This window comes from Poecilia mexicana, unplaced genomic scaffold (assembly GCF_051168715.1).
Source record: "Poecilia mexicana isolate PSO_F unplaced genomic scaffold, ASM5116871v1 scaffold_14, whole genome shotgun sequence".
NCBI classification, from domain to species: Eukaryota; Metazoa; Chordata; class Actinopteri; order Cyprinodontiformes; family Poeciliidae; genus Poecilia; species Poecilia mexicana.
In genome coordinates this window covers 28,848,548-28,871,058 of record NW_028263383.1, presented here as the reverse complement: position 1 = coordinate 28,871,058, position 22,511 = coordinate 28,848,548, and the positions used below count along the sequence as shown (strand labels likewise).

The 22,511-nt window shown below is 38.4% G+C and overlaps 1 protein-coding gene across 1 annotated transcript in view; it reads right to left on the bottom strand.

The window, feature by feature from the left end:
• The window catches only part of cadm1a (cell adhesion molecule 1a), a 393,093-nt gene that overhangs the window by 80,308 nt on the left and 290,274 nt on the right, over positions 1-22,511 (bottom strand). Inside the window, exons 4-5 of the mRNA XM_088012458.1 lie at positions 9,157-9,309; positions 7,079-7,216 (exon numbers count right to left, since the gene is read on the bottom strand). Of these exons, the coding sequence (XP_087868584.1) occupies positions 7,079-7,216; positions 9,157-9,309 (291 nt within the window). The remainder of the gene's footprint in view (positions 1-7,078; positions 7,217-9,156; positions 9,310-22,511) is intronic.

The following is a 22,511-nucleotide window of genomic DNA, read 5'->3' as shown; positions in this document are numbered from 1 at the left end:
TTAAATTGAGAGAAAAACAGGGGAATGAAGCCATCTAAAAGAAATCTGTATTTTACATCTGCTCTGGTTATTGGTTACCTCTTTATCCATTTAAATCCTGGTAAACAGTAAAACACTTTGATTCATCTGCTTACATACGATTAAATCCTGTTTTCAATTGTCTAAACATAATTACCTGTCCAAAGTGACTCTACAGACTCAGAAAATACGAGTGAAGCGTACCGTCCCGTGTTTTACGGCCTCTGTAAAGCTGTTTGTGAGGTCAAAGCCGCAGAAGCGTGAATCCACCTCTTCAGAAGTTTCACTGCATCACAGTCGGTTATTTTCCTCAAGCTAAAGCCTCGGCTAGCGCTAATTCTAATGTGTCAAGAAGAAGAAGACCTCATGAAGCACCCGGTGCCCACGCCTCCTCGAACACATCTACACGGCTAAGTTTAGACAATAACTTCCAACAAACTTATATAAATATATACATATATATATAAAAAAAATCATTGCATGGTGAAATCTGGTGAGTTGCTGCTTAAAGTCGGGTAAATTATCGTTTGATGCTCTGATGGATTCTCAGTTTAAGTAAAAAAGTAAATAAAAATGCAGAAAGATTAAAAATATAAAAGTTTAAAGGTTATATTTTAAGATTCCTTGAACAGGTTGTGCTTGGTTTATGAGCTAAATAAAACATGTTACAGTTTTCACAAAAGATCATTCAGATAATGAGATTTTAGTCTGGTTTCAGCTCATTTCAGAATGGGCTGTTTTAGGGCCTCTGCTTGGGTTGCCAGGTAACGGGCAGAGTTCCGTTTGGGTTGCCAGGTAACGGGCAGAGTTCCGTCTGGGTTGCCAGGTAATGGGCAGCGTTCCGTTTGGGTTGCCAGGTAACGGGCAGAGTTCCATTTGGGTTGCCAGGTAATGGGCAGAGTTCTGTTTGGGTTGCTAGGTAACAGGCTGGGCCTACTAGGTGAGGGCAGTGGCTCCTGATTTGTGACATTACATTGCGTTGGTTTCTGAAACAGCTCATTTTCCAGACGCCAGAAAACATGAACTTAATATTAAAACATTGAATATTAACTCAAAATATTAACTTATTGCTAAAGACCAGCTGGCTGATTTTTTTAAGCACAGTGGTTGTTTCTAGAAGCAGTGGAAACCCAAATGGAAGCACAAAAATGAAACGATTTGAGTGAATCTCGAGGAGGAGAACCTGCTGTGGTTCTGCTGAGGTTCTGGAAGCCCAGGCTGCTTTGACAGATCCTTCAGCTCATCTGCCTCTTGATAATATTCATAGATTTTCTATGTGGTTCTGGCCAGGACTCCTTTCTGCTGTTGCCATGGTGATTTGATTGCTACTGTGTGAGTCGGTACCAGGTCCAGCTGGGAAATGACACCAGCACCTCCATAAAGCTCATCAGCAGACAGAAACCTCATCAGATCAATCTCCTCCATTGGCCTTGCTTCGCACTCCCTCTAAAAGCTACACATGTTTTCCTTCCTCTTAACTTTCCTACAATATACTGGAAGGCAGCAGTCCATGAACATCAAGCTTCTTCAGCAATGAAATTTTGTGATTTATCTCATTTTTTTTATCAGTCTAATGCAATAACATCCTGAGAAAATAAATTATTTTACTTTGAAAAAATCATTCAGTTATTAATTAACTTTCTGAGGATATTTTACTGTACTGACATGCAGTCGTGTTTGTTTCTCGTTTTGTTTTTCATGGAACCAAACGAAGCTCAAACTGATCCTCTTTTCATCTCTGCATGTGACGCCGTGGAAACGCCTGATTTCATAACCCTGATGGCGTCTGATGAGATTTTCTGAGATGTAAGTGAAAGATAATGTCTGCGCTGTGATTTGGGTTCTGTCTGCAGATAAAATAATGACTCTCAGAGGCAGTTAGAGGTGACAGGACGTCCCTGTAACTGCGTTGGTTATGCAGTTACACATCCAGACAGATGCACTCGCTCTAATGCACAGCCACTGTTTGTGTTTTTTTCCGTTTTTAAATAAAAAGCTTTCTGGGAGTGACAGTAAGCAGAGTCGGATTCGGTGCTGCAGCTGATAAAACTGCCTTTTTCAAACAGTTTTGAAATGGAGATGAAAGCAGAGGTGTGATAGAAAATGTCTCAGATATTTTGGGTTTGAATTTTAGCTGAACTGTCCGACAGCGTCATTTAGGAAGAGCCTTTTAAAACAAAGACAGAAAGTATTTACCCGCTTAGGTGTTTATTTTGCTTTTTTGTTAAATCTACATAATTTAGGACATAAAATAATTTTTGATACACTGCAAAACCACAAAATCTTACCAAGTATTATTTGTCTACTTTCTTGTCCAAATATCTTAGCGCACTTGAAATAAGACAAATCATAAAATAGGACTGCGCTTAAAGTCAATAATCCTTTAATATTGATGAAAACGTGGCAGATTGTTTCACTTACGGGAAAATGTTTTTCACTTTGTATTGTAAAAACTTTTGTCTGCCCTGCATATCAGCAGATATGAAATGCTCCTTTTGTTGTTTAATAACATGTTGTTTTGCTGATTCAACTTTATTTTTTAAAAATGAGACATGACATATTAATTAAGACTTACATGTAAATACATGAGATCATCATTTTTTTTTACTCACTATTCAATAATTATCACTTTCATTTAGCATAAATTCTGCCTCAAACATGTGTTTGTTTGTTTAATTAAATAAATAGTTGACACTGTCTGTTGTAATTTCAGACTGCAGTGGCCCCCCTAAGGACCAACCTGGACACTAAAAACCTAGACACGCCCCTGAGTGCACCAAGTCTGAGCTGAACCAGATGGTGCAGCATGGATCGGTGCCGTGTTGGGGTTAATGTGCCGCATTGTGACGCCTGCAGCTCAGCTCCTGATTGGATGTTTGTTTGAAAGTCTCTGCAGAGCCGGAGGCCGGCTGCTGAGGTGGAGCCGCCCAGCAGGGGGCCTGTTCCTCCCTCAGCTCGACCTGCTCTTCTGAAGCGCCGCTGCCTTTGATGATGGCATGCAGGCTGTGAGGGCGCCGGGCGGCGAGCCGCGGACACCTCCACACGTCGCTGAGGCTTTCATGGAAACGCAAACAGGAAACACTAACGGATTGTTCTAATGGCTGCGAAGGAAAATGAAGAAGCGCTGGCAGAAAAAGTGCTGAATCTGTTCGTGGGATCGTTATTTATTGCCTGGCGCATTACGAGGACGAGCTGGTTAAACCGTAAACTACATAAAAATAAAATTACAACAGTTATTACATAAACCCAAATGAACTTCTTTGCTTGTTTTTTTATCTCTCTTTGGTGCTTATCGCCTTTACTTAGTTTTATGAAAGATTAACTTTTAGTTTTGGTGTTTGATGCTTTTATTTTGAAAATTCAATTTCCAGTCAGTGTGTTAATGAACGGCAGCTCAACAAGAGCGTAAGACGAAAGAGAAGTTGTTAGGGAGTTAATATTATGAGTCTAATTTTAAAAATGAGTACGTTTTAAATACTGACTAAAACTGTGCTTTTGTTTTATCATATGCTGTTTATTTTAGATGTAGCCAATATTTTAAGTTGCAAACATTAATGTTTGTAACAGTATAATCTTTTATTCAACCTGAAAGTTCATCACTAAAGTCCTTCCTTTGCTACATTGTCTAATATTCAAATGAACTAAAACTTAAAACACAGATTTAGACATTTAAAGTATAAAAGCATATTATGCTTGATTTAACTAACAGATTATAATTCACATAGTTTATTCCTTGGACACTCAGCATCTCCATCAACTCTTGGCACAAAGTTGTTGCAATAAATCAATTAATCACACAGTAAATTACAATGAACTCAATCATTTTCATTCTGCAGATTAATATTTTTGGAAGGGTAACTCTGTTTACAGAGAATTCATAATTCATTTTATTTGTTGTTTTTGGTTGGTTGTATTTTATGTTGGATATTTAAAATATCTTCCAGTTCCAGTGTGAAGTGTTAATTAAAAATTAAAGCGGTCAAATTTGCATTATGATGTCATCATCAACGTATTACCTGAAAATGTTATCAAAACAACAATATCATCGTTTATCGCAATAATTACTGGGACAATTTATCGTGCAGAAAACTTTTTTATTGTGACAGGCATAATTTCCCTTTCAGATTATTAAAGTATTTCTGATGTTTTATTTATTACTGTCTATTTTATTAGATACATTTCTTACTGTAATGTAACTATTGTCAAAAATAAAGGGCCTCACTAAATAACAGCTGATTTTGAACAAAACTAAGACCACAGTGGAACATCATGATGTGAGCAGCACTGTGACATCACATGATGATGTCACACCAGTTCCTTTGAAGTCTCATTGCGGTTTGTGAACCACCGAGAGCGCACAAACCAACAGCGACTGTCGCTACTGTTCTTTTCCACGTTTGAGATCTCACCGTTTTCGAGGACAAAAATGGCAAACTATCTCCAACCAGAGCTGCTGGAATTCAAACTTTCAAGCAACGAGGTGATCCAGTACCAGCCGGACGTCTTCATGCTGAAGCTGGAGCTGGACACGCTGGGGGAGGACCTGAACCTGAACACAGACAGAGACTCCAAGATGGCCATGGAGGAGTCTCAGGGCATGAACAACTCAATCTCTCTGAACATGCAGATGATGCTGGAACAAACGGCGGATGACACAACCAGTTCCCTGGACGAGTTTGACGAGGACGACGGCTGTGACTCTCTTACTCTGGGAGAAGATCTTGGACAGCTGATACACGGCGACGAGTCTCTATTTCCCTCTGCAATAGGAACGTGTGAAGAGATCGAGTCGTTTCTGCACAGAGAGCTGGAGGTGGTCAAAATTTCCCACCAGGAAATCAGCTCCAGGTTCGAAACCGACGTTCTGATCATGCGAGAACAGCTGCGAACGTTGGAGGATAACCTCAACGACGACAGAGAGGTCATAAACCAACTGAGAGCCGAGAAGAACGACTTCCAGCAGGAGATCACGGCCCTCAAACAAAAATGCGGCGACAATGAAAGCAGGTATAAAACCGAGCTGGAGCGCCTGAGGAAGGAGCTGCAGGACCAGGCGGCGCTGAACAATCAGCTCCACACAAAGATAACAGAGATCAGCGACAAGACCGTTAAGATTGAGAAGGAAGTCAAGCAGGGGAAAAGGAGCGGTTTCTGCGCCTGTTTGAGCTAGAAAGGAACCAACATCACAGGCTGCATCCGGGGCTGGGATATATATATATATTTTTTTATTAATATTCAATAGATTAGATAGAAATATTTTTTAAAATGTATATTTTTTTGTGTGTTTGTGTGTGTGACTGGGTTTGTATGTGATGGAGTGAGAGAGACTGTGAAAGACCCCAAATTTTCAAAAACTAGGTAGCATTGCTAGCATTGCAGCATGCTGGTGTGGGTTTTCCCGGGTACCCGGGGTTCACCCACCTAGACCAAAGATGTCTTTCCAGTGAATTGAGCGTGTGTGTGAGTGTGTTGGTGTGAATGGTTCCTCTCTGGAGAGTCGCCACCTTGTCGTGGTGGAGAGGCTTGCGTGCACCAAAGATCGTGAGAGCGATGCGTTTTGTAGCAAAACTCCAGGTACGGTCACTCTACGCAGTAGCAAGGTGCCAAACAAAGAGCGACTCAAAAGAGGCTCCTACAGAATGCCGGAAAAACTACGGCAAGCTGTTTATGTAGATACTCAAAACCCCTGATATATTATTTTTTTTTGCACATTTATGGTCAATCAACAAAATGGCCGACACGTTCAAACTATTAAAACATGAGATTTTTACAGTTCCATTTGAATCTCAGTGTACAATTATATCATAATGCTTTTTGATAAAAAAACAAAAACTTTATTTTATATTAATACTATTTTATAGTATTAAAAATTTAGCACGCATTTTGTGGTGTGCTAAATCTGTCTGCATTGTATTTCAGTAGTACAATCAACTGTAGCAAGAAAGCTTGAATTAAATTAGTAAAAATGCTAATGTTAGCTAAAATGTTAATTTTATCATGAGTGTTGACTGGGATTAAATTACTGCATCTAGAATAGAAAAAAATGACAATCAAAAATTGGCTATTCTGTTCATAGCTAAAATGTTGGCTAGCATTCACTTAATCCATCTAGTATGGAGACATTTGCTTGCACGCTACAATTTTCTAAAATTCTTCTGTTAACTAAAACTCTAGGACATGTAGTCTAACATTCATTTTCTCCTATCATGCTGACAGTGTATAAACCACAGATAATTAAAATCCTAATATTAGCTAAAATGCTAAGAGTATAGTATAGTATAGTATAGTATAGTATGAATACCAACTCCATGGTGTATGCTAACAGTTGTGTGCGAGGTTCAGTTTCCAAAATGTCAACATCTTGCTGACATGTTTGTTCATCTAGTATTAAAAGAATAGAGTTTAAAGCTAAAATCTGGCAAAATGCTAATGTTAGCTGAAGTGCTAAAGGTTGCATGTAACATTAACTTCTTACATCAAGTTTGAGAACAACAGTGAAACTTCTGAAATATCCTAAAAAGCTAACATGAGATGAAATACCACCCATAACATCTGGGCTAACATTAGCATGTTGACTAACAGTAACCTACTTCATGTCATATGCTAGCAGCAGTGTATAAGCTAAATTGAGCTAAAATGCTGATATTAGCTAAAAATGCTAAAGTTAGCACAGGTGCTGTCACTACCATATTAATGAACATTACAATTCCCTAGAAGGACGATAATACAAATAAAATAGCTAAATGCTAACAGTAGCATGAAAAATATCCCTAGCATGAATACCAACATTAATTTAGTTCATTAAGTATATAAGCTAAAATGTAACCTATATACATTGGCTAACAATAGCAAGTTAACAGAAAATAACCTACATCTATTATACCTATAAGTATTATAAGTATGCTTATAATGTAGACAATGTTGTAAAAAAACAACAGGAACTCAGTGTCAATCCCTGCAGCATTCACCCAATAAAACTGTATCTACTGGCTGATTGAGATTGTATCCAGATACATATGATATTAGCCTGAAGCAGTGATGGTGTCTTTTCACCCCCCACCTTTCAGCTCCTTATCTCCCTTCATCCATTTGATGGTGGCTGCAGGCTTGCTGCTCATGGCGGTGCAGGTCATCTCTGTCTCGTTTCCCTCGCTCAGCACCTCATCCTTGGCCTCGATGACGGGGTTACCTGGAGGAACTGGGGCGGGACAAACAAAGTAAACACTGAGGAAACAGAAGTTGCTTCCACAAACTCACATTACAGCTGAATTTGGAGGAATCATGGGACATGTGGTATGCTTTAAATTCTCCTGTTAGCTAAAGCATGTTAGCTGGTGGAGTTAAAACACCAGATCTTATCCCAGAGATCCCATGATTCCTCCACCATTTGGAGGAATCATGGGATACATAATATGTTTATCTTCCCTTATGGTATTGTTGTTTTGTTTGTATTTCCTCTAATTCATTCAAAGCACTTTGAATTGCCTTGTTGCTGAAAGTGTGCTATATAAATAAAATTACCTTACCTTACCGAGAATGTTAACATTAGCATGTTAGCTAGTAGAGTTAATACTCCAGATCTAATCCCACACATCCTATGTTTTCTCCATGATTTGGAGAGAATCTTACATTTTAAGATTCTCCTGTTAGTTAACATGCTAACAATAGCTTGTTAGCTAAAGGAGCTGGAACTCCAGATTTTAAAAGTTGAAGCAGAGGTTAGGCAGAGCGGTGCCACTCTTTAACAAGCGTGTCGGCAGAAACTCCTGATGACAGCTGACCTTTAGAGTCACTCAGAACGCCACAAAGAGGAAAACAGGTCTGATCATCAGAGTACACGCTCAGGGGTCACTCTGAGGTTTGTGTGTGAAATCTGAACGGTCCCAGTCAAAGACTCTCAGCCTGAACACAAAAGACTTTCTGAGGGTCAAACTATCATTATCCAAAAGCTGGCTGGTTCAGTTCAGGAGGGAATCATCTGCAGATTAAACAGCGACAGAAATAAATGGATTTCACGTTAATCAATTAGGCATTTAAATAAGGAGTATAAGAAGTACATGTTGCCATCACTTTTTCAGATATTAAATTAAAAGTTGTGTTCATTTTGGCTCATTTTTCTGTTTTTTTTTCTGGAGTCATTATTCATCGTTTCCACTGATGGATGAATTCGGGTCGTTAGCTAAAAGGATCTGAATGAGATCATCTCTTTATGACTGCAGAGTAACATGCTGGGTGAAAGTGGCAGTTAGTTTTCTCTGGCATTCATTACAAACAGAAGCTTCTGCTGGGAGGGCTTCTATTGTGCAAAAGTCTTAAAGCATACTTTTTTTTCTTTATTCCATCCATCCATCCATCCATCATTTCTGTGTAAAATTTTAAATTTTACCCTATAAAACTGTAGGGATGAAGAGACGTTGTCTAGAAAAAAACCAGCCAACTTAACCCATTTTAAATGAGATTTTTACACTCTGTTACTGAGAACTGGTTGCAAAAACATAATTTATTATATTTCTTTTACAGAATCTAAGAAAGTTCAGAATTTAAACAGTTTGAAAGAAATAAATCACATTATAGCAGAGATAAGCTAACTGGGAATGAGCCATTAGTTTAAAACGCTGATCTGAACCCGATGCTAAGCTAATCTGGACCTAGCGCTCAGATGATTTTAGGTCAGAGTCAGATTAGGGGAAGTTCTGGTTTAAAACATTTCCACGGTACTGAAGGTGAGAATGAAGGAACCGTGAAAAACAACCCGACTCACTGCTTCACAAAATACCAGGAAAACTCAAGTTCTTTCATGAACAACAGATTTAATCATATCAAAGATCAGATTCCCCTTATTGGCTTTAATAACTATTAATTAAGATGGGTTGTATTTAAAGGGGGCATAACGTGGAGAAACCATCACTTTTACTCCAGCGTGCGACCTCGTTATTGCTCCTTTTAATAATTTAAACACCAAACAATAAAGGCAGTGCATGCAGTCACGTTTTCTGTTTTCCATGTGAATGTACTGTATGTCGAAGCGTGATTAGAGGCTTTACCTCCCGCCGACCCGTAACTCTGAGCGGCGGTGCATTTGTGTGCTGAAAGCGTGTGTTTTTGCTGTGTGTGTGTGTGTGTGCTTTGATGTTGTACTTAGCACTGTGATGTCGGCGTAGGCTTCCTGCGGGGGGTCTGTGTAGAGCTGGCAAACATATCGACCCTCGTCTGACAGCGAGACGTTAGACAGCGACACCCGCAGCTCGTTGTCTGAGAAGTTCACCAGCTGAAAGCGCGCGTCTTTCAGAGCTGAAAGACAAAAAATAAATAAAAGATTTAATATGTGGCAGAGATCGAGGTTTATAAACTCCAGTGTGACGATTTGATCTGATAGCACCACAAAAAGCAACGCAAAGTCAGGAAGACAGACAGGATTATTAAAGAAATTCAAAAGTTAATCAAGGAATATGAAATAAAGCAGCATGATGTAATTATTGCTATTAAATGTATTGAGAAAGAAACTAAAATATACAATATGCCAGTTCTAGTCAGTTTCTAAACAAAAATCTAATTTTGTTTAATAATTTGGCCAATGAACAGAAACGAATAAAAAGTGGTAGATATAAATTTAGGAAATTTTATTTTTTAATTAATTAATGATGAACAGGGATAACCACTGACTGGACAGATGGATGAATACAGTATATGTTCCGACTATTAAATGTCGGAACAGTTTTTAATAAAACTGTTCCGACATTTAAAATAAAGATTTATTAAACCACCTTGGAGTTGTTTGGATAATTTAGACAATCCAGGCTACCAGATGTACTTGAATGCACCACAAAGACACACAGGTCGGGAATCGTCTGAATATTTTGGTACCAATCCGTTAGTAAAAAGAAAAAAAAATCTGATTTATATTTAAACTTCTGACCTTTTGGTCATTTTCTTTCCTTTGATTTATTTTGTTTAAACAGTTTATAGGTGTAGAATATTTTTAATATCATATTTAAACGACAAACAGCAACAATAGAAAAACAGAACAAGTTCCTGTGCATTTTCCTGAATAAAGAGCAAAAATTATATTTGACAGCAAATCATTTTTTTTGAGAAACTACAATATGAAAATAAAATCAAACTTCAAAAGTGAATCTGAAACAAAGCATTGCTCTTTCCATGACTCTGATACCGACTTGGTATTGATATTATGGATCTTTTGGATCGATCCGCTCTCCTCTGACTCATTTAGCTACATAAATATTCAGCACATGTTCAGCTGTCAGCTTCATTAATGTCAATTATATTAATAATATTTAAATTACACGACTCAGTATTTCTTATGCTGTATTCTCTGCTCTTTTATTCTTAGTTTTCTGCATTTATAGATATATACATATATATTTTAATATTGTTTGGATAAGATCAGAAGTGAGTAGAGAACTCAAAAATAGTGCTCAAGTAAGAATAGCACTACTTCCACATATTTTTACTCAAAAGTAAAAAGTAGCCATCCAAGAAATTACTCAAGTATTAAAATGATAAAGTACTGAGTAACTGAACCAAACCTTAGTTATTTATTTAATAATTTAATAATTACATCATCAGACGGACCAAAACAACATCACATGGAAGAATTGGTATTTCAAAGACCAAAATGAAAATAATTCATATAATTACCATAATTACAATAAAACAAACAAAGGACACGACTTATGAAATGTTAACAGAAACTGCAGGTGTGTGTTTCTGTGTCTGGTGAATTTTTGGTTAAAACATGTTTTGTTTTTCGTTCAGCGGGCAGAAAATCCAAACATTTTACTCAAGTAAGAGTAGAGATACAAAATTACTCAAGTAAAAATAAAAAGTGCAGCGTAGTAAAAATGCTCCTCTTCAAAAAAAAAAAAAAAACTAATTTTCTGATTACTGGAATTACAACCAAACTCTACGATCGCTTCCATTTACCTCCAACCTGAATTTCCCTGCTGCAGCAAAATAAAAACATATTTGTATTTCTGCTATGATTCTGTTCAAGCAGACGCGGTTTCCCTGAACAGAAACGTCGTCCTTGGCCGTCCTTCACGGACTCAGAAGTCGTGCGGTCCCTTTCATCCCAGCTGACCCGGTTTGGCCGCCTACCTGAGCCGTAATGCAGGAAGACGACATGCGGCTGCGATGAAAGCCGACCGTCTCCCGCCGCTCTGACAGCAACTGCGGGCTCTCTGCACCCTGACCCGCTCACATCCCGACCCGCTTCCACTGAAAGTTTGAATCATTAAATGCTTCTAACAAAAAGCACCTTTCAGCAGATGTGAGGAGACGGCGAGACCGCTGGGGCATGTCTGCACAAGAATTTCACAAATAATGAACAGAAGGAGGTTGATGCAACAGTGTGAAGCTCCCCGCATCTGCAATTTTAGCTAAGGGTCAATTAAAACGTTCTGCATCTGCACAGCAAATCTGCCCGATTTTACTCACATTACTGGGAAAAATAAAAAAAAAACAAAAACAAAAAAAAAACAAATCAACAGAAAGTCAGTTTTTATTTCAAGTCGGTCTTTTCCTTCCTGGCGCAAAAGTTTAATGAAATTAATGAAATCCAAGGTCAAATCTGAGAGAAACGAGATGTATTTAGCAGCCTTCATTAAAGTTAATCAGGCAGAGAGAGAGAGAGCATCGCAGGGGAGGGTCTGCGGGTCATCGTTCATCCGCGCACAACATGGAATCAAAATGTTTGACCGAGAAAGATCGCTTTATGTTCTGTTGCATTCTGCTAAGCCGCTTCACTTAACCACCAGATTCACACACAGACAACCGTCCTGTTAGAGGAGGAAAGCAAAAAAATGTAAAATGCTTCATAAAACATCCAGAGAAGCATCAACAAGCATCTGAATTAATGACTTCATCATTAAAAACTTCATTTAGCTCAATGATTGATGACAGTTTTTCACATTAAACTTTTGAACCTCTGTCTGCAGCACGACTTTAAAAAAATGTGGGGAAAACATGCAAAATGTTGCGATGAAGACGTGATCACAAAAAAAAAACTAATTTTACAAGTTCAGCTGCCATCTGAATGTTGTTCTCTGAGTAAATCCATCTACAGACCTACAGTTCTTCTGGGAATCCCGCTGTTGATGCGGGGAAGAATTTTGTTTAAGTAAAGAAATGAGAACATAGTGTGTCTTTGTGACAAGCTGCTGCTAGAAAAGTGCCTGGGAATCCATTTAAAATTGATTCTGCAACTAAGTGAAATACAGCAGTGTTTCCTCCCTGGATTTAGATGCATTTATAAACACATTTCCTGTAGATGGCTGTAAATACAATCACCGGCACATAAATGTTCTGAAACCCGCAACAAAAATCGCCGAGTCTTTCCTGAAGAATATGACCTCCACAGTTAGGCATAAAGTGGCTGCATTATGCTGTGGGATTCATTTCAGTTGGCATTGATGGGGTCAGAAGACAATCCATGAGCCATTAAGTCCTGGAGAAACTTTTCCTGTCAACCAGAATTTATAAAAAAAATAAATTGTGATGAAACATCTCCAAGGCAGCAAAAGACGACTAAAAAGAAGAGCGTTAAAGGTCATGAGGTGAGCCTGCCAGTTTTCTCTCCTGATAGTCCAGTTGACCTGGTTCTATTGGAACCAAAGTCTATTGGTTCTCTCTCCTCGGAGTCAAACTATCCAAACCCTTTGAGGAACCTGCTCCCCTCCTCACCTGTGAGGACGCTGCACCAAGAACCACTGAAGGAAACAACAAAAACCTCTGAAGACGCTGAGAGTGACTTCCTTCTTCACCAAATGGAAACAAAATGGAGGCGTCAGATTTTAGCTGTTGGAGGATTTCTCTTTTGTTGTTGGCAAAAGACCACAAGTCATTTCTCCTGCTAGTGCTAGGCTAGCACATTTTTTTTGGTTGTATTTACCCAGAATGCCCTTCGCTGTAGTCCATTTCCTGCTTTTGGAGCGTTCTCCAGTCCAATTGGCGTTCACAAACTGAACCAGAGTTCACTTCAGCCAAACCCAGATTGCGTATTCACAGTTCACCAAACGAACCGGACTTTCTAGGTTGGAGATTAAAGTGGACTAAACCGGGCTGCCCCTAAACCCCAAGGCCAACAGAAAATCTGTGGAGCAAAGATGTTCTGAACTATGCAGGAAATCAAACCAATAGCTGCATTTCCATTAAAAATGTGCAAAAAACTTTGTCGATATTCCTCTAATGTCGGAAAAACAGAATTTTCAAATTGTGGTGTTCCCACTAAATAAGGAAAAAAAAATTCACATGTGAATTGGTTTGTTCACACGATAAGTCATTGAAAGACATGATCCTACCACTTCCTGTCGTCTTCTTCATGGTTTTCGTCAGTAGTATCATCTGGAGGTTGATCATGTGATTCGTGTGATGCCAAAAAACAAAGTGTTTCCATTGCAGGTTTTGTGAAATACACTAATTTTGATACAACCGAAAAACCTCCTCATCTTAGCGCAAAAAAACTTATCAAAACATTTACTTCTTTTTTCAGAAATTGCTGTGTTTCCATTAAGCAAATTTATTCTCGGAATTCCAATTTGTTTGATTAAATGGTCAATGGACACAGATAACAAACATTTAATGCTGCAAAGAAATTAGTTTGTTGAGTTTTAAATTTTTGCTGGAAATTAACTACAGGTTTCAGTCAACGCTAACCAGTCAAATCACCCGCTTTTGTTGATATTCTCTTTTTCTGCACATTAACCTGAAACTTTCACAAAAAGTAGAGAAGCTAAATTCAGAAAAAATTAGCCGAAGATCAAACACTTATTCCATCACACCAAAAGTCTTCTGTTCTGTTGTCATTGTCAGGTTTGTAATTAAAGTTCCCGTTGTCTGTCGTTATATTCCAAACATTCAACCTCTAACAACAAAAATGGATTTTTAATCCAATGAAACATTTGTTGTTGCAGCAATTGATTTTAATCTGTTTCATCAAGACGTTTTTCTCTCCTCCCTCTAATCCCTTTATGTGTCACTTCTAAATATTGGATCATAATGCGAGCATGAGCAGAATAAAAAAAAAAAGCATTTAGAAAAACAAGGACGCCGCCGTTCAAGGTTTGGGACGGGGACAGAGATGAAGAGGCGGACGCTGCTTTGTGCTGCTCGGCAGGACGGAGACGGCCATGTTTAGGGCGAGGACGAGTGAAGACGGGCTGCAGACGGTCCTTCATCGTCACATCACCAGAACTCACCTCTGCCTGGGTTTTGTGTGCGTTTAAGAAAAGGTGACCTTTAGCTTCACTCGTTTCTGTCCTGCTTGCCTTCTCCTGCTCCGTCATATCTGATGACATGAGTGGGATGACAAAGATGGCTGACAAAGGCGGGACAGAATGAGGTCTTCAGATAAGAGACATCCATCCAAACTCAGAGGTCAGAAATGATCTGATGCGTTGATTTTTACGGCTAACAACTGGAAAGCTCATTTAAATGTGAAAAGACGGCATGTTGAAAAGGTGAAGCGACCAGGAGGAAATGTTCACTCTGTGATCAGCTCAGTGTTCACAGGTAAATCCTAATCATTCCAAATTCAAGGAACATTGGTCTATTTGTAGATTTTTTTTTGTGAAGCATAAAATATTTTGAAGGAAAACTTGTGAAGGTGAAATACCTCAGAGGAATGTTACGTGACGCGATTGGCTGGCGTCTGCGAAGCACAAACTAGCTTACTCCTCGTTTTATCTCTGTTTTTATTAAAACATAAAATGCTGCATCCCTTTTTCAGATTATTTGTGTAATTTTGTCATTTTCCAAACCACAGATTTTCCAGACTCAGCGCATTTCGACAATAAACCACATAATCTCTAATCCAGTAACGAGGAAGATCACAGACGTTAGCTTTTGCGATAGTGCTAAGACGGTTTCTACTGCACATTTAAATGCGTATGGAAGTAAATTTGGTGTTTGATCCATTATTGAGTCTCAAGTATTTGCTGATTTTAGCTTTTAGTTGGTGGTTTTGGTCCCCAGACTCGGTGAAAACCAGGAATCCACTGGAATGCAATTTGAGTGACGGGAGAAAATATCAATTCACCAGAAATATGTTACAACGCCATGAATATAAGGTCAGTTACTCCAATTACATTCTTTAAGTGTCCTTCATAAAGAGTATTTAGGGTATTTAAAGTATTTCTATATAACTATGAGTCAAGCTGTTTGAAGAAAGGCCTCTCAAAGCTCCCGTTTGTTATAATTGCAGACTCATAATGGGTAACACTTGTGGTGAAAACTTTAAAACAAAACCCGAGAAGATTGCTCGCTGTTCTTCTCCTAATGGCTTTTTCTTCCCCTCCTCACCTCTGCTGACGCCACCTGTTTTACTCATCCAGCCTTTTTCTTCTTCTTTGCTCCCCCCTGATTAATCTGCGCTTCTCGTGGCGCATTTCATTTGAATAGTTTTAGTTCTCCAGCCGCTGGCGGAGGGAGCGACTCCCACCCAGAGAGAGCTGGAGATGATGAGTGTGCCTCGCCTAAGTGGCTGCAATCAATTGTGATTAGTGGCTGCTGCTACTTTTTGAGAGGAGCACATCAAAGTTTTATTATTGGGTGTCAGAGTGGGCGAGACAGGGAGGGGCGGGGGTAATTATGCTCTTATCACCCCCCTCCTCCCCACTCTGTGTGAAGTCTAGGCTCCATAGCTCTAGTCGCCCCCTGATTGTTGGATTGCTTCAGTTCGAATTATTATTTTCTCTCCAATACGACTAATGTTACTTTAATGTTGACTTTGCAAATTTATTTGCACTGATTTGCATCATTATTTGTTTTTTAATCAGATGTAGAGCACAAAACGCCTCTTAATTGACCTTTAACTTCTTCTCTCCAGCTCACTTCAAAATGCCCTTGTTGATCTGTAAGATGTAAACAAAACAATCTAGTTTTTAACACAGAAATCTAAAATGGCGTATTAGGGCAGTTGTGGATATATAAAAACAGAAGGAGTACATTCCTGCCAAAAATCTCAGATATTTGGAGAATAAATTCAGAAAATGTCAAGAACAAACAAGGACATTTATGAGCTCCAAAAGTCGAGCTTCAAAGTTGAAAATTTACAAGAAAAAAAAAAAACACCAAAATTCAGAATAATTTCAGAAATCGAGGACATTTATGAGATTTAAAAGCCGAATGTTTGCGAGAAAAAAAACTCAGAATTGATCTTTTCACCGTTCAGGACGCAAAAAAGGTCAAGAGTCATAAAAAAAAAGGGTAGCTAACATTTCTGCAGACCCTACACATTCTGGACATTAATTGTTTGCACTTTTACCTTAAGGGCAGCGCTAGAGCATTATACATATAAAAAAAGGTTTCTGGCCCAGATTGATATCTGTATATTTTACTTGATAACTTTTTATTTTCCATCAATCTTTATATATCTATATTTAAAATGTTTAAACATTTCACCAAAAGACAAGTTTCTTTTGAATAAATTCTAATTCTGCCATCGTAATCTATCGTGTGTTTTTTTTTTTTTTTTGAGTCAACTTTCCCAAATGGAAAGAAAAAAAACAAACAAATGAAAACAGCTTTGAGCAGAAATAATTACTGTTGACTTAAACCAGATTTAATCTGCTTTATGAGTATGTCCATTATATAGAGATAGATAAACCAATATGAGTTTAAGTAGTAATAATAACATTAATGCATCTTATTTGTGTTGTGCTTTTCTAAAAACTCAAAAAAACTTTACAAGAACCAAACAGAATCATAAACAGATAACCTGGTTATGTAAAGGCTGTTTAATGTGTGGAATGTCATAATGTTGGTATGAATTAGCAAAGTGGTAAAACTGACCTAAAGAAATCAGAATCTGTCATATTTTATGACGGTAAGATGGCGTAAATGGGAATCAGTGGGAAAAGTGTGTAAAATTAAATCTTCACTAAAAGCACAGGGAGGTAATTTTGGGGGATTAAATGTTAATTTGTGGGTTTGAAATGGAAAAAAGGCAAATTTACCAAGAGCAATGATTAACTAATCAGCAAGAAAACCAGAAATCTTGACGCCATGGATGATGGCAAAAAAAAAGAAAATCCCATTTTTCAGCAAAGAAAAAGATAAAATATCCAACACATAACCTTCAATATTTAGCTGCGTATCCTGCACATGCATTCAGTGTTTCTGCTCGCCTTTCTGTCCGAGCTGCCTTGTTTTATTTTTCATCACATGAATCCTTCAACCCTCAACCTTTCTGCTCTTCAGTGGACAGCTTCCCCGCTGATCCACAAGCTACAAATGCTCCCTCCTCCACAGGAGAACAAGGACGCGGCTTTTGTGCGAGTCCTCTTCACAGTCCTTTGATACCAGCCTCCATGTGGGTGTGCGCATCACAAATAGAAGATGCTGCATTTTGGGTTAGCCAGCCGCTGCAGAACTTTGCTTTTTGTGTCTTCGTTTTACCAACAAGTGCTGCACTGCGAAGGGAAAACTCAAAGCCGGGGAGGGAAGCATGACTTATGCATTAAGCCTCTGAACATGTCAGAATCAGATCCAATCGTGTTGGGATGTGTATGAACGTTCACGCTTCCTATCGGAAATGATACATGTTAAACTTTCAGAGATGGGATAAAGGGAATTTAGCAAAACAGATAGTTAAATTCTGTAAATTTGAGAACAATTTGGAAAAAGTGCCCAATCATAATGCCATTGTTTTCTGTGTTTCTCTGAGTTACTTAAGAGGAAAAACCGTAGATGTATCTGAAATGTGTGAATCAATCCCAGAGCAATAAGAGTTATTATCCACAGTGGATTAAATCCTGCACCAACGTGAGCTGAGAGGCCGCTCAGCGAGGAAGAGGCCAATAACACAGCAGGAGCACAGGAAGCCAGAACACAGTGTTTGATTAAACTGAAATTAAAAAAACATTAAAGAAATTATGAAATGAGGTTTATTTGTCAGATTAAAAGCATCTTTTTAAAACAATAATTGCCTTTTAGCTGGTGTTAAACATATTTAAACATTTCTGTTTTTAAAAATAGTATTTTTTATTGATCTGATCTAACATTATAATTTTAAATGTTATTTTTTCAGTAACTGCCAGTGCAAAATCATCATAATTAACAGAAATAAAGGCATCCAAACATCCATCTACTGTATGTAGTTTGTTTCTCTTGATGATCAAATTCCTTAAATAAATTGACTTTTCGATAATATTCTAATTTATCTAATGGCTTTGTAAAGTTTAATGTTTGGTTACATCCAAAATGAAGTATGGTGGTGGCAGCGTCATGCTGTGGGGCTGTTCTGCTGCAGGACTTCAGAAAATAGATGACATCATGAGGAAACAACACTATGTGGAACTACTGAAGCAACATCACACAGTTTAAGTTTTGTTTTTGGCACATTAATGAACCAATCAGACATTTTTCTTCTCACTCTGGTGATTTTGACCTGAAACGATGGACGTCTGCTCGGATTTAACTCCAGACAGAGAAGGAAAAAGATGACTGTGGCTTTAATAGCTGAAACGTGTTGGTGTGATCGGCGCAGCAGCAGCTGCTGGTAATCTTAGCAGAAACTTTCCCTGAAACAGACGACAGGCTGCGCTACAAACTCCCAGCTGTGTGTGTTTACAAGCAGCGAGCGGCTGCAGCGCAGCAGCGCTCTCACGTTAAAAAGGTCATTGTTGCTTTGGAACGGCGCCATCTGTCCACCCTTCAGTCGGCAGACAGTCGGAGAAAGACGGAGAAAAGCATCAGATGGTTGTGTTTTCACAGAGGTTAGCATCTACAGTCAGCGAAGATGATAAAAAATATCCCAGGAATATTGTTTTGAGGCATTTTTTAACTAATATTTTTGAATTAATATTCTCAAAGATCCATAAACTTTAAATTCTAATGAACATTTAGCGCTGGAACTAGAAGACATTTTAAATGTCCAAAATACATAAACAACAGAGACAACAAATAAAATGAATTATGAAGTCTCTGTAAACAAACTTGTCCTTCAAAAAAAAAAAAAAAAGGCCAGATGAGACCAAAACACAGACTGAAGACTTTTATCATTCAGTTTTTGGTAGAAAGAGAAAAATGATAAATCATGCAAATGGAAATGATTGAGCTCATTTTCATTTATCATGCAGATAATTGATTTATTGCTACAGGCCTGGGTGTGTTCACACCAGTCCTGTTTAATCCAACTCCAGTTCATCTGTCTACAAAGTTTGGTTCTTTTGTGGAGGTGTGAATGCTAATCAAATTCTCGTCTGCCTGCAAACCTCAGAGCAGGGCATTCTGGGTAAATACCAAAACAAAAACTAACGTGCTAACTTGGCGCTAGCAGGAGAAATGTTTCTTTATCCAAACACTAAAGAGAAATCCTCCAACCACTAAAGTCTGTCACCGCTCCATCTTTGTTAAGAAGGAAGTTGCGCTCAGTGTTTCCTTCAGACGTTTTTGAGTCGTTTTCACAGATTTCTGCTTAAAGTGGCATTCAACAGCATCCTTTTGACGCATTGCAAAACTGAAGTACCGCCCTCAAAGGACACTTTTTTTTTTTTTAAATCATCTGTAGAAGAACCGAGAAATAACACCATGCACCAGAGAATTCCCTTGACGTCCAGTTAAACTTGACTAAAATTGATTAAACTCCACATATTTGCCCGGGGGGAAGCATAAAAGCCACTTTCTGGTGTCCGTAACGCAAAGCGATGACCAGCGGTCCGGAAGCAAATCGCCTCTCTTCCTCTCCATCTCCAACTCGCTGACATAATCCACCTCTGCGGATTTAGTCTGAGATCCAGCAGATGTGAGATGTTGTTTGGAAGGTTATGTCATAATGAAGTGGTGCAGCTGCAGCCAAGATGCCTAGAAGGGATCACAGGAGATCAAGGAGCCGCCGTCAAAGCAGAACACGTTGCCCTTGACAGCTGGCGCCGTGGGAGGCGGCTCTTCGACGGCCCCACAGCAGATAAACGCAGAGTTTTGTTTGGTGCACACGTGAGGGCATTGGGTAAACGCTGCCCTTGTGCCGGATGTGGCAGGCTGGGCGGAAGGAACGGAGCAGGGAGACTGAAGGAGTGATTGACGTTTCACCTCACAGGAGTTTACTGAGGCCACCGCTTCACGCGAGCACGGACAGGAAGTTTCAACTCAACACAAAGGTCAAAACATAAAGAAAAACAGGCGTGCTGGCCGCGCCAACAACATCTGAGGTGTAAGAGGGAGATTCAGATAATCAAAGAAAAATATCTGGAGTTGCAGTGTAAAGAAACTAAAACTTTGTGGTAATATTTAAATACATCAGTCCAGCAGTAGCAGAAAATACAAAGATACAGAAGAGTTTATAGGTGTCCTGTTAGGCTTCGTAGAGCAGGAGAGTTGTTTTCTGCTGTTATTTTTATGCAGTTCTGCAGCTAGCAACGTTTCAGTTAGCATGTTTACTTTGGCTTTCTTATAAACTGCCAAGATGAGATAACAGGAAGTCTTTGCATCATCTTCAGTCTTCTAATCACTTATTCATAACCACACTATATCATCAAAAACAGTGTGCATTCTTATACACAAGCAAGTGTTTATTTTTATTGTTTTTATCCTAACACATTAAAAGAGATTCCAAACTACATAATTGTTGCTTTAGTTATTATGTTGTTTTCATTCTGGCAAGCAGATATCAAAACGAAGCACAGCGACCTTTTCATATGCAGTCTGGATAACACAGTTTTTCTTTCTCTGATCAAACACTCTGCTTTGCTTCAAATGTTAGAAAGTGCATCTTTGATTCGCGTCCAACGTGTGGGAGTGGGGTTGGATAAACAGGCTCGCACAGCAGGGGAGGAACAGAAGTGAAAACAATGAACACAAGCTAAAGCAGCTCCGTGTCGCTGTTTGTGCTGCTCAGGTAAATTAGACTGAAGTAATGTTTCTGCTAGTCATCTGACACATTTACCTTGTTCCTTTGATTAAGCAGCTAAGACAACAAGCGCTCGCTGTGTTTGCATCGATTGCGCCGTTTCTAGCGGTGATTAAACTGCAGCAGCCTCGTGTTCCCCTGTCAGGGCTGAAACTCGCTGAAACCTCCGCATCCTCCATCTCATGTGTTGCCAGGTTTGATCTGGGAAAACATTTAGTTGAGTTTGGGGGGTAAAATAAATGTTTTTAATAACTCCTGATGCGTTTTTTATGAACACAGCCGACTGCTTCGCCTTCAGCTGCAGAAACACAGGAGTGAAGCTGAAGCTGGCAGGTTATTGCAGTCACATTCGCATTATTTTTGCAAATATATTCCATGTGAACCGCTACTTTGTTTTTGTTTTTAAGTTATGCAAATCTCTTGTATATGGACTATGCAATATGCTGGAAGCAATATATGCAGTAAAGTGAGTAATACACTAGAAACATATGCAGGTATTTCTCACAGGGTTAGGTTCTTATTTTGATCTTAAAACATAAAATCATAGCTATCTGCAGCTGTATTAAAAATAACAGCCGGAAAAATTATATTTACTAGTAGATCTAGTAGAGTAATACAAAACCAACAGGCATGGCATGCACACTTCTGATTCTGTGTAATTGAATTATTATTATTATTATTAAGTTATTAAGTGGAGTTTAATCATTGAGGTCCTTTATTTAAATATTAATTCTTCCATAAAAAGCAGGGGTGTCCAAAGTGCAGCCTGGGGCCGTTTGTGATTTTGGGCGAACAGTGGAAAATGGAATGGAACGTTTTCTTCTTTTTGGATATTGTTTTCAGTTTTACGAAAAAATAATATCCTCTTCAAAAAGTATTAGCTGCAAAAACATAGATTCCCATTTATAAAGGTTTTGAAGTAACCTAAAACACTGACCTGCTTTTTCAAAAGCAAATCTTACAACCCAAATAAGAAAACAATCAAAAGAAATGTGGGTTTGTCTATTATTAGATACATACTACAATAATTTACTGATCTGTTTTCTACAAACATCCGACTATTTTGTTAAGCTCAATAAAAACGTAGTTCTAATTGAGCAAATAAAATGAAATATATATATATATATATATATATATATATATATATATATATATATATATATATATATATATATATATATATATATATATATATATTTGTGTCATGTGCTTTCAACTTAAAGATTTTGGCCCTAAAGACAAAAAGTTTGGACACCACATCACTATAGCAAACACAGTGGATGGGTTCTTTATGTCTGGGAAACTAGAACATCAAACCTGGTGGTTTTATTTTATGAAAATAAAAGATTTATCATTACCTTCTTCACAGCAATCTACAGCTGGAAAAGTTGAAGCATTCATGTTTTAGGAGTCCAGACCTTCTGCATTTAATCAGACAAGCAGCAGAAAAACAAATGAAGTCTATGAATGCTTAATAAACCAATAAATATGCTGCAAGACTGACTTCCATTGTATCAGAAGCACCAAAAGGCTTTATACACTGATGACAAAGACATGCAGCAACATTTCTCTGCAGCCTAGTGGCCTCTTCACGGAGACAAATGGATTGAAATAATAATAATAACAC